This window comes from Bison bison, unplaced genomic scaffold (assembly GCF_000754665.1).
Source record: "Bison bison bison isolate TAMUID 2011002044 unplaced genomic scaffold, Bison_UMD1.0 scf7180017864508, whole genome shotgun sequence".
Taxonomy (NCBI): Eukaryota; Metazoa; Chordata; class Mammalia; order Artiodactyla; family Bovidae; genus Bison; species Bison bison.
This window is the reverse complement of record NW_011495064.1, coordinates 2,393,663-2,406,609: the sequence shown is the minus strand read 5'-3', so window position 1 is coordinate 2,406,609 and position 12,947 is coordinate 2,393,663. Positions and strand designations below refer to the sequence as shown.

The 12,947-nt window shown below is 45.5% G+C and overlaps 2 protein-coding genes across 2 annotated transcripts in view; one reads left to right on the top strand and one right to left on the bottom strand.

Moving 5' to 3' along the window:
- Positions 1-8,666, top strand: part of LOC104980783 (two pore calcium channel protein 2-like) — a 55,092-nt gene extending 46,426 nt beyond the window's left edge. The window contains exons 17-19 of the mRNA XM_010829559.1: positions 3,399-3,512; positions 3,740-3,864; positions 7,922-8,666. Of these exons, the coding sequence (XP_010827861.1) occupies positions 3,399-3,512; positions 3,740-3,864; positions 7,922-8,052 (370 nt within the window). The 3' untranslated portion in view covers positions 8,053-8,666. The remainder of the gene's footprint in view (positions 1-3,398; positions 3,513-3,739; positions 3,865-7,921) is intronic.
- Positions 8,667-11,064: 2,398 nt separating this feature from the next.
- BUB1 (BUB1 mitotic checkpoint serine/threonine kinase) overlaps positions 11,065-12,947 on the bottom strand; it is a 33,751-nt gene continuing 31,868 nt past the window's right edge. The window contains exons 24-25 of the mRNA XM_010829560.1: positions 12,032-12,138; positions 11,065-11,685 (exon numbers count right to left, since the gene is read on the bottom strand). Coding sequence (XP_010827862.1) covers positions 11,490-11,685; positions 12,032-12,138 — 303 coding nt within the window. The 3' untranslated portion in view covers positions 11,065-11,489. The remainder of the gene's footprint in view (positions 11,686-12,031; positions 12,139-12,947) is intronic.

Genomic DNA, 12,947 nt, shown 5'->3' with positions numbered 1-12,947 from the left:
TCGCACCTCCCTCCTCCCTGGCTCCACCCTGGACTTCCCTGTGGATGGGTCCCATCTCCCTTGCTAGATGCCCAGGACACCAGAAGGGAGGCGTCTAACTTCTGTTCACACTCGTGTTCTTCAGTGTCAGCCAGCCGTGCATGTCAGTATGTCATATAAATATCATAGCCTCACAAGTTGTTTGGGTCAGAAGGGCTCTGGGGTCCTGGTGGGTCTCCCTACCCTTCCCCACTGGGATGAACATCCTTGTGAATTGCATCCACCCTCTGCTGAAATCTGCCCAACTCCTGGGATTCCTTAGAACCTAAATGAGTTAGTTTCCTTGTTGTCCAGCTCTGGTCCTCCCCTGTCCTTGCACAGGGAGAATGGAAAGGTGCCACTGGTTAATTCTCTTCATTGGTTCCAGTTCTGTCCTGATCCGTCTTCCGGGGGTGGGGGAACTCAGCCACTATTTGAGAGCAGTTATGACATCTCAGTGCTTCAGAGGGCTTTCCTTCCAGCTTGCTGATCTCTGATTCTAGTTCCATTGTTCCTTGTGGGAATCTGAGTTCCCTTGATCACAGGTTTTCGTTTCTTTAATAATTTTGGTTATTTATTTATGCATTGGCTGTGCTGGGTCTTCGTTGCTGCTCAGGCTTTTCTCTAGTTGCAGCAAGTGGGCACTACTCGTGGTGTGTGGGCTTCTCCTCATTGCAGTGGCTTCTCTTTTCGCAGTGCGCAGGCTCTAGGGTGCCTGGACTTCAGTACTCATGGCCCATGGGGTCTAGAGCACAGGCTCAGTAGTTGCTCCGCAGCATGTAGGATCTTCCCAGATCAGGGATCAAACCTGTGTTCCCTGCATTGGCAAATGGATTCTTTACCACTGAGCCACCATGGAAGCCCTTGATCGCTGAGTTTTTTTCCCAGAGATGTTTTCTGGCTGTTGTACCCTTCTCAGTGCCCAGGGCACGCAGCTCTTGGCGTGGCAGCCCAGCCCTGGGCCTTGTTACCTCAAGGTTGCTTTGGCCACCAACCCGCTGGTTTTGGCTGAAGAACGTCGCAGTAGAGGGAGGGGAAGGGAAGAACCGCTCAGTGCTGCTGGTCCTGCACAGTCTGGACAGAACATGCAACAGGAACAAGAGAAGAACGCCTCCAAGTGGCTCTAAGAGCGATTTTCAGAATGCTGGGTGGGCCGGGGGATCGTGAAAAGCTGTAGGGGCTCCTCCCCAAGGTTCGTGGAGGCGGTGACAGCGGGGCTCCAACAGCACTGAGTGAAGGCAAGGTGGTGAGGGGCTGGGACTCCCTACTCTCTAGTCGACGGGTCACTGTGCATGCACGTCACGTGTATGTAATGACAGAGCGAGACACCGAGGGTCCAAGACAAAGAGCTTACGGAAGCTGCAGCCAGGGCAATACTTGGGTCTGCTCCCTGAGCCCTAATCCCCACTAAGCAGCGAGATGAGGGCCAGCTGGATGGGCTAGATTGTAGAACCAGAAATTCAAACTGAGGAAACTCTAATCTGTGTATCTGGGAAGACCTGCTCATCCTCCCCTCTGGAGAGAGAGAGAAAAAGAGAAATACCTTATTTTAAAATCTTTTTTCCTTGTATTGGCGTATAGCCAGTTAACAGTGTGATAGTTTCAAGTAAACAGGGGAGGGACTCAGCCGTACATATGCAGTGTCCATTCTCCCCCAAGCTCTGCTGTCCTCCAGGCTGCCGGGTGACATGCAGCAGAGTTCCCTGTGCTAGATGTGTGGGTCTCTGTTGGGTTTTCTGTTTTATTTTATTTTATTTTTTTTTTTAATTTTAATTTTATTTTTATTTTTTAAATTTAATATATTTATTTTAAATGACATAATAGATACAATTATTGATAAATGGTACAATTTGATAATGATTGAAGGTACAATTCCTTGATAATGATAAATGGTACAATTCCCAAAGAAGATAGACATCATAAACTGTTAAACACCTTAACAGCAAAGAAACAAAGATACATAAAGCAAAATCAGAGGAAATAAAGGGAAAAGAAAAAACACATAATCATAGTGAGACATATTAACATTTCTCTGAGAATATTTTATCAAGTGCAGAAAAAAGAATAGGAAAAGAATAGGAGCATCTTGAATGATGTCATTAATAATTTAAATATAATAGATTTATATTTAATTTATGTTAATCATATCCTACACAAACATATTAAAAATTTTGTATCTCATATGTTGTTATTAGATGTCCAGGGGACATTTAGAAAAACTGGCAAAAAGATAAACATTACTAAATTTCAAAAAGTTTATCTGTTTTAAATACAGCAGTGTGTACATGTCCATCCCAGACTCCCTAACTGTCCCTTCCCCCCATTCTTCCTCTCTGGCAAGTGTAAGTTCATTCTTTAAGTCTGTGAGTCTGTTTCTATTTTGTAAGTAAGTTCAAGAAAGACCATATTTTTACTTTTGAATGCAAGCAGGTCTCTGGGGAGGAGAGGTCTTTGCTAGCCACAGTGATCTCTGGGGAGGGGGCAGCGCCAAGCTTTACTACCATGGGACATCTCCAGAGGCTAGTGTACTGACTGGGTTGGTCAAAAAGTTCAGGTTTTCCATAGTGAATTTTTTTTACAGTTAATACATCCCTAAATGACTCCCAGTGCCTTTGCTCCAGGATCTAGACTGTGCAGAAACATGAGACATTCGTGGAGAGTTTTCTATCAACCATCATTTGGCCTAAGCTTCCCCTTAAACTGTATTTTTGTGCTTGGTCTGGCAACCCATGTAATAAAATTGGAACCATATACAAAGAAGATTCACATTGCCCCTGCACAAGGATGACACAAATTGGTGAATCAGTTGATTCAGAGGTACAAACTGTTACATATAAAATAAGATGCAAGGACGGGCTTCCCAGGTGGCACTAGGAGTAAGAACCTGCCTACCAGTGTAGAAGACAGGAGAGACTCAGGTTCGATCCCTGGGTCAGGAAGATCCCCTGAAGAAGGGCATGGCAGCCCACTCCAGTATTCTTGCTTTGAGAATCCTGGTGGCCTACAGTCCTTAGATTCCCAAAGACTTGGACATGACTGAAGTGACTTATCATCAGCTACAACACAGGGAATATGGCCAGTGTTTTATAATAACTATAACTGGACTATAACCTTTAAAAATTGTGAATTAAAAAACCCTCTATTTTCTTAATAGTCATTGTTTAAATAGGATGTAGAGGAAGACTGATTTTCCAGATGAAAGAAAGTTGTGCCCAATGCTTGAAAGACACGTTGTCATTTCTTCTTCATGTTATGTTTCTTTGCAAAGATGGGCAGCCTTTTTCTCATTTGGGCTTGAAAACTCTTTGGCATTACGGTTTCCCATCACTTAGACCACAGCTGACTCAACATAACATCCTCTTCCTTTTATTCTTTCTCAGTATTTTCATAGCGTTCATCTTGGAGGCGTTTTTTGTAGCATATTCGTTAGAAAAGAGCGAAGTGGAAACTGCCATTGAGAAGAAGATTCAGGAGCTTGGAGTGGGGGTCCAAGAGTGAGTAGCAGTTCCTGACACGGCTCGTGGACTTTGGAAGTGGGGTGTTCTTGTCAGGGTCCTGACCACCTTTAACCCCCGAGTCCCATGGCAGCCAGCTGGCTCCTGGGTGCCAGTCCTGAGACCCTCACTGGCTGCACCGGCGGCATGGGGCCACAGCTGGGAGGACAGAGAGGGGCTCAGCTGAGGGGACTCGGCCGTGTTCACACATGTCTTCCTCCCTGAAGGGAAGAGGTGCAGGACGGGGGGCTCATTGACAACATGGACGCCAAGGACAGTGGCTTCAGTGCGGACGAAGGAGACAACAAAAAGAAGGACTTGAAAGGACTGTACTTCAGAATTGCATCAAAAAGTAAGTTTCAACCCAACCTGAAACTGCCTCTGATCCATCCTTCTCATAGCAGCTGGTGTGATGTTTCCAGAATGCAAACCTGACCTTCAGGGGCTTTCTGTGGGTCAAGGGTAAAGACCTGCCATGGGCTTGGGGGCCCCATATCTGGTTCCCTTGAGTGTCTCAGCCCAGGACCCCCTATGCCTTTGCCCTTCAGCCCTGCTGGCCCTACTTCCTTGGCTCCCCTGCTCCATCCTGCACAGGCCCTTTGCACATGCTGCTCTCTCCCCATGCCCTCATCCCACCCCACCTTGCCTAATCAAGGCCTCTCCACCTACAGGTCTCTGCTCAGGTAGTACTTCCTCGGGGAAGCACCCTGGGCTCCCCAAGAAGTCAGGTGGTCCTGTGAGCTCCCTCAGCTCTCCTCCCCACCTTTTAGCACAGGTCAGCGGCACATTCATTGCTGAGTGACTGCCTGGTCACCATCTGTCTTCTCTGCAGACTCAGAGCTCCACAGGTGCAGAGCTGTATCTTTTTTGCTCTCCATTGTGTCCCCAGGAGATCAGTGGAGAAATAACTCTAGAAAGAATGAAGAGGTGGAGCCAAAGCAAAAACAGTACTCAGTTGTGGATATGACTGGTGATGGAAGTAAAGTGCAATGCTGTAAAGAGCAATATTGCATAGGAAGCTGGAATATTACGTCCATGAATCAAGGCAAATTGGAAGTGGTCAAGCAGGAGATGGCAAGAGTGAACATCGACATTTTAGGAAGCAGCGAACTGAAATGGACTGGAATGGGTGAATTTAACTTAGATGACAATTATATCTACTACTGTGGGCAAAAATCTCTTGGAAGAAATGGAGTAGCCATCATGGTCAACAAAAGAGTCCAAAATGCAGTACTTGGATGCAATCTCAAAAATGACAGAATGGTATTTATTCGTTTCCAAGGCATACCATTCAGTATCAGAGTAAATCAAGTCTATCCCCTGACCAGCAATGCTGAAGAAGCTGAAGTTGAACAGTTCTGTGAAGACCTATAAGACCTCCTAGAACTAACACCCAAAAAAGATGTCCTTTTCATTATAGGGGAATGGAATGCAAAAGTAGGAAGTCAAGAAATACCTGGAGTAGCAGGCAAATTTGGCCTTGGAGTACAGAATGAAGCAGGGCAAAGGCTAATAGAGTTTTACCAAGAGAATGCACTGGTCATAGCAAATACCCTCTTCCTACAACACAAGAGAAGACTCTACACATGGACCTCATCAGATGGTCAATACCAAAATCAGATTGATTATATTCTTTGCAGCCGAAGATGGAGAAACTCTATACAGTCAGCAAAAACAAGACCAGGAGCTGACTGTGGCTCAGATCATGAACTCCTTATTGCCAAATTCAGACTTAAATTGAAGAAAGTAGGGAAAACCACTAGACCATTCAGGTATGACCTAAGTCAAATCCCTTATGATTATACAGTGGAAGTGACATTAGATTCAAGGGATTAGATCTGATAGAGTCCCTGAAGAACTATGGATGGAGGTTCATGACATTGTACAGGAGGCAGTGATCAAGACCATCCCCAAGAAAAACAAATGAAAAAGGCAAAATGGTTGTCTGAGGAGGCCTTACAAATAACTGAAAAGAAGAGAAGTGAAATGCAAAGGAGAAAAGGAAAGATATACCCATTTGAATGCAGAGTTCCAAGGAATAGCAAGAGGAGATAAGAAGCCTTCCTCAGTGATCAATGCAAAGAAATAAAGGAAAACAATAGAATGGGAAAGACTAGAGATGTTTTCAAGAAAATTAGAGATACCAAGGGAACATTTCAAGCAAAGATGGGCACAATAAAGGACAGAGATGGTATGGACCTAACAGAAGCAGAAGATATTAAGAAGAGGTGGCAAGAATACACAGAAGAAATATACAAAAGAGATCTTCACGACCCAGATAACCATGATGGTGTGATCACTCACCAAGAACCAGACATCCTGGAGTGCAATGTCAAGTGGGCCTTAGGAAGCATGAATAAAGCTAGTGGAGGTGATGAAATTCCAGTTGAGCTATTTCAAATCCTAAAAGATGATGCTGTGAAGGTGCTGCACTCAATATGCCAGCAAATTTGGAAAACTCAGCAGTGGCCATAGGACTGGAAAAGGTCAGTTTTCATTCCAGTCCCAAAAAAAGGCAATGCCAAAGAATGCTCAAACTACCGCCCACTTGCACTCATCTCACATGCTAGTAATGCTCAAAATTCTCCAAGTGAGGCTTCAACAGGATGTGAACTGTGAACTTCCAGATGTTCAATATGGTTTTAGAAAAGGCAGAGGAACCAGGGATCAAATTGCCAACATATGTTGGATCATTGAAAAAGCAAGAGTTCTAGAAAAATATCTGTTTCTGGCTTATTGAATATGCCAAAGCCTTTGACTGTGGATCACAACAAACTGGAAAATTCTTCAAGAGATAGGAATACCAGACCACCTGACCTGCCTCCTGAGAAATCTGTATGCAGGCCAAGAAGCAATAGTTAGAACTGGACATGGAACAAAAGACTGGTTCCAAATCAGGAAAGGAGTACATCAAGGCTGTATATTGTTACCCTGCTTATTTAACTTATATGCAGAGTACATCATGAGAAATGCTGGGCTGGATGAAGCACAAGCTGGAATCAAGATTGCTGGGAGAAATATCAATAACCTCAAATATGCAGATGACACCACCCTTATGGCAGAAAGTGAAGAAGAACTATAGAGCCTCTTGATGAAAGTGAAAGAAGAGAGTGAAAAAGTTGGCTTAAAACTCAACATTCAGAAAACTAAGATCATGGCATCTGGTCCCATCACTTCATGGCAAATAGATGGGGAAACGATGGAAACAGTGAGAGACTTTTATTTTCTTGGGCTCCAGAATCACTGCAGATGGTGACTGCAGCCATGAAATGAAAACATGCTTACTCCTTGGATGGAAAGTTATGACCAACCTAGACAGCTTATTAAATGCAGAGACATTACTTTGACAACAAAGGTCCATCTAGTCAAAGCTATGGTTTTTCCAGTAGTCATGTATGGATATGAGAGTTGGACTATAAAGAAAGCCAAGCACTGAAGAATGAGGCTTTTGAACTGTGGTGTTAGAGAAGACTCTTGAGAATCCCCTGGACAGCAAGGAGATCCAACTAGTCAATCCTAAAGGAAATCAGTCCTTAATATTGGAAGGCCTGATGCTGAAGTTGAAACTCCAATACTTTGGCCACCTGATGCGAAGAACTGACTCATTTGAAAAGACCCTGATGCTGGGAAAGATTGAAGGTGGGAGGAGGATGAGATGGTTGGATGGCATCACCTACTCAATGGACATGAGTTTAAGCAAGCTCCGGTAGTTGCTGATGGACAGGGAGGCCTGGTGTGCTGCATTCCATGGGGTTGCAGAGTCAGACACGACTGAGAGACTGAACTGTATTCCCAGGGCCTCACAATGTGCCTGGGACACGGGGTCATTAACATTAGCTGTTTAATTACTTTACTGATTTGCAGTGAATTATGGATTGACGGGTAAACCCAAGGGGGCTTCCCTGGTGGCTCAGTGGTGAAGAACCTGCCTGCCAGTGCAAGAGATTTGGGTTTGATCCCTGGGTTGGGAAGATCCCCCTGGAGAAGAAAATGACAACCTGCTCCAGTATTCTTGCCTGGGAAATCCCATGGACAGAGGAGCCTGATGGGCTACAGTTCATGAGGTCACACAGAGTTGATAATACTTGGCAATTATTAAGGACAAAATCGAGTGAACGCAAATCTGTCTGAATTCCAGCCAGGGCTTTGGTGGGGACACCGTACCTTGCAATTAGACACAGCACAGCATGGATGCAGGGAGGAGTGGGGCGGGCACGCCACCCCAGAGGTGGTCCTCCTGCCTTCTTCAAGGAGGACCTTCTCCTTGCTCTGCAGAGCCTCCGTGGGGGTTGGGAGCTCCGTGGGAGGGGCTCCAAGGTCCTCCTTCGGGAAAGCCCCGCTCTGAGGGGCCGGGTGCGCCCCTCCTCCCCCACAGTCCGGTTCCATGAACCCTTTCTCCTTTCTCCCAGAGTATAAGACGGTGGACACTTTGTTACAGCAGATGTTTGAGTCTGAAATAGCTCCAGAGGGTAAAGACCCTTCCTTGAAGGAGATTCTCAACTTCTCACCCAAGAAGGTCAATTTTGATAACAGCGCCTGATCCCGAGCCTGGAATTGTGCACGACCGGAAACCAAGATAAGCTATCGTCACTGTTCGCGTTTCCTACCTAGAGGTTACTTTCTCAGCCCAGGCTCCCATCTGTGTTTTGATAAGACTGTGAATCGCCCTGCCCGTCCTGAGTTGCCGGCTCTGTGTGGTCATGCTTAGAGCTGATCATAGAAGTAAGGAGAGGAAAATCTATAAGGAGTTTATGGAGGGCATTGCTCATACATTTAAGTCCTTTTGATGGATATAGAAAAGATTTCCTTTATTTTTATATGATACTTTGCTGTTTTACTAAATGAATACTGTGCTGCGGTGTTACTGAATGAATTTAAAATACCAAAATATGCTAAAGGAACACGTCCTAGTATGGTAGCTTTTAGATGCGGTGTTTATTCGAAATGAAGAACAATATGAACGTGAAGATCAAATTCTGTCACAATTGCTTCTTTTCAAGGGAGGCTCTCAAAGTTTGTTGAATTAAATTATAGCAAGATTTTGAGTCAGTTGCTCCCTGAGGCCACTTTCCCATTTCAAATCTGTCAATACATCAACCTACTCCTTCTGGGAAATTAAAGGGATTTATTTTATTTAAAGGGCTTCCCTAGTGGCTCGGAGAAGGAAATGACAACCCACTCTAGTATTCTTGCCCAGAGAATCCCGTGGACAGAGGAGCCTGGTGGGCTGCAGATGGAGTCGGAAAAAGTCAGACACGACCGAACGACTAACATTTTTCATTTTATTTAAAACACTTTTAATTGTGGTAAAAAAGACAACATGAAATTTACCATCATAACCATTTCTAAGTGTACAGTTCAGTTGGTTAAGTGCTAGTTGCTCAGTCGTGCCTGACTCTTTGTGACCCCATGGCCTGCAGCCCATCAGGCTCCTCTGCCCATGAGATGTTCCAGGCAAGGACACTGGAGTGGGTTGCCATTTCCTTTTCCAGGGGATCTTCCCAACCCAGGGATTGAACCTGGGTCTCCTGCACTGCAGACAGATTCTTTACCGACTGAGCTACAAGGGAAGCCCAAGTAGATATTAAATCTGAACCTTGGTGAATCCAGCCCATACCTGGGCACTTAGGATGAGCTGGGCCCTTGCTCAGCTCGAGACAGGGGGTAAATGGAACCCAGCTCTGTCCCCAGGGAACTCCAGTCTCCATCGGTCTCCGTCGGTGAGTTGGAGGTTTCTTTGCCCCCAACACTGCTGTCTGTGGCATCCATCTGTTACCCCCCACCCCCTTTAAGATTTTTTTGTAAGGACCATTTTTAAAGTCTTTATTGTATTTGTTACAATGTTACTTCTGTTTTGTATGTGTTGATTTTTTTGGCCCCCAGGCCTGTGGGATTGGAGAGGGAAATGGCAACCCACTCCAGTGTTCTTGCCTGGAGAATCCCAGGGACTGGGGAGCCTGGTGGGCTGCTGTCTATGGGCTCACACAGAGTCGGACACGACTGAAGCGACTTAGCAGCAGCAGCAGCAGGCCTGTGGGATCTTAGCCCCCTGACCAAGGATCGAACCCTCACCCCCTGCACTGGGAGGTGAGATCAACCACTGGACCACCAGGGAAGTCCCTCAGTTGCCCTTTGGATGCAGAGCTTTTGTCCTTGTGCAGATAAACCATGTATGTGATCCAGACAACTAATTTATAATGAAATGAAGATAACTGCTACAGTTTGTACCATGAAATGGAGGAAAACAAAAACCCAAAAACCCATCACTACCACCACCACCAAAAACGATCTACTTTCCTAGTGTGTATTTAATAAAATGACTTTATTTCGATGGAGCCTTCCTCCCTGGGGACAAGGCTGCAGCTAGGAAAGCTGACTGTGCAGGTGGTGAGTGGAGTCCTTGGCACAGACTGGGCACCAGATGGGTGGCAGCAACGCTGAGATGACACTGGTCAGGTTGAGGTTGCTGGTGTGAAGGACACAGAGGGTGTCTTGGGTGTGATGGGGCTGAAGATTCAGTAACAGCAAATGGGCTGGCAGGGAGGCAGGACATGTTGACAGGGGCTGGAAGCAGAGGCCAAGGGTCCTCCCTGCCCGAGACAAGAAGGCGCCACAGCTGTTTTCCACAGATGGACTCATTTAGCTCTGAGTTTAGTACAACAGGAGGCTTCCCTGGTGGCTCAGACGGTAAAGAATCTGCCTGCAGTGCAGGAGACCTGGTTTCCATCCCTGGGTCAGGACAATACCTTCGAGAAGGGAATGGCAACCCAGTCCAGTATTCTTGTCTGGAGGATCTCATGGACGGAGGAGCCTGGTAGGCTCCATGTGGTTGCCGAGTTGGACATGACTAACCGACACTTTCACTTTAGTAAAACAGCACCCTTATCTGTTTTAGTCTTGTTTCCACTGCAAACATTTTCAAGAGGAAAGAAAAAAATCCCACAAACGTCTTTATCAGTGCTCAGTTGTTTTGACACTGTGAGTAAATCTAATGTTGTTTTCCTTCTAATTTGAGGATATGTTTAATCAATCATGTAGGTTATATTATTTTTAAAATAAAAACATATTTGCAGGACTTGCCTGGTGGTCCAGTGGTTGAGACTTCACCTCCTAATGCAGGGGCTGGTCAATGAATGATGTTGGCTGCTGTTATTTCAGAGCTAATTAATGATGTATGGGGTTTATATGACTATTTTCAAGATCCGGCATAGTCTTTTTCACGGTACTTTTAAAAAACAAGACGCTTAAGATTTATCCCTGCATTATTTCCCATGGATAGCAATGAAGAACAGGTACGACAAAGGGCATGTATGCGTGCTAATCACTTCAGTTGTGTCCCGTTCTGCGTGACCCCATGGACTGGAGCCGCCAGGCTCCTCTGTCCATGGGATTCTCCAGGCAAGAGTACTGGAGTGGGGTGCCATGCCCTCCTCCAGGGGATCTTCCCGACCCAGGGTTTGAGGCCATCTCTTATGTCTCCTGCACTGGCAGGCGGGTTCTTTACCACTAGCGCCACTTGGGGAGCGATACATACATATACATACACACACAGTTATATATATAAAGGACATGCATATTTTATTCATAAAAACATGAAGTCCGCTGGATACATTTGGGGAAATTTTGCTTATTTTACGCAAATATAAACCTTTAAATTTGGGTGAAAAAAACCTGACGTGGCTCTTTTCTGGCTTAAAGTAAACAGGTCAGTGTTTTAAGCGCTTTCAGAGCACATCCTTGTGCAGACTGTCCTCATAAATGCTCGTATCCACCCCAAAAGCCGTGAAATCAGCTGCTAGGCAGGGACCTTATCCTGTTGTGTATTTTATTGAAATATCTGTAACAACTATGTCACATGGATATACTTTGTGGGCTTTTATTTTTAAGAAACATTTACAATAATAGTAAATGTAGACATCGAGGTACTGAGTGAACGGGCAAGTATTTACAAGGTGATCTCCAGGGAGTGTCCATATTTTATTTCCGAGAACGCTTATATTCTAAGAGCAGTACAATTAGCCTGTTACACAGGGTCTTGATCTTGCTGGTATAGTGTTCTTGAAATGTTTTCTTTAGCTTCTGCCTTAACAAATCCAAAGATGGAAGATGATGACAATCGGGTATATTCAACATTATGTGAAAAAATTCATTCCACATGTCCAAGTGAGGAAGCCTGATGAGACAAAGCCATAAAAGAAGGATGAAGTGTAGCCTTCAACACACATGGCAACCCCACTCTTGCATCTGACTTCACTCTCACCTAAAGCCAACTTAATACATCAAGAATGGAAATGTTGGCTCTATTATAACTAAGAGAAAGTAGAGATTCGATTAACTGTCTACACACTTGTTGAACAAAAGTTACGAATGGAGAAACAGAACCGCTTAACTCTCAGTGCTCAGAGGGTCAGGACTATGCTATGTCACCCTGCTTCCCAAGGCATGGATGTTCGTGGCAAAGGTCCATCTTCCACCAGACAGAAGGCAACATCCACTGGAGCACCAACACTAATACCCACCTTCTGAAAAGACCTTCAGGCTTCCAGATGCCCCCTTCATTTTTCACTTTCATGTAGGTGCCAAAAAGCATGCAGTATATGGTTGCAGCAACTCCAAAGTAATCAATCTATAAAGGAAATACGGGTGTCAACAGGGGCCTCCCGTGCAGCACAGGGAACTCTGCTCAGTGTCGTGGGCAGCCTGATGGCTGGGGCGTCTGGGGAGAAAGGACACACGTGTATGACCTCCCGTGCAGCACAGGGAACTCTGCTCAGTGTCGTGGGCAGCCTGATGGCTGGGGCGTCTGGGGAGAAAGGACACACGTGTATGTATGGCTGAGTGTCTTCACTGTCCACCTGGAACTATCACCATGTTATTAATTGGCTATACTCCCATATAAAATAAAGTTTTTTAATAAAAGAAAATGAAAATATGGGTATGTATCAATGATTAAAATAGTAATTTACACGTGAGTAAATTATCATGTCTGTCCAAGTTATGCAGCAAATACAATAAATCATAGGAAACAGTAATAGGATTTCAGTTTTAAAGAATTTTGGAAGCCACGTGTCAGCCCTCACACTGACATGCCCTATGAGTGGCCATCTAGGCTTTGCTGGAGGCTTCCACAGACGGCAGGTCACCCCCTCTGCACCCCGACGGAACATCTCAGAAGTTCTGTTCTTCTTGGGCCACCGTGTCGTTCACTCTGTCATGAGGCCAGAGCGGTGTTAACCCCGTGGATGCGCCCCTCCTCCCCAGGGGCTAGCTGTTCTTTCTGAGCTGCACCCCAAGCCCCACGAAGTGTGGCGTGCCTACGACTGAAAACAGCTCTGCAGTGTGGTCTGTCTCCAGGGCTAGAAGAGGACTGCTGCTGCTAAGTCGCTTCAGTCGTGTCCGACTCTGTGCGACCCCACAGACGGCAGCCCACCAGGC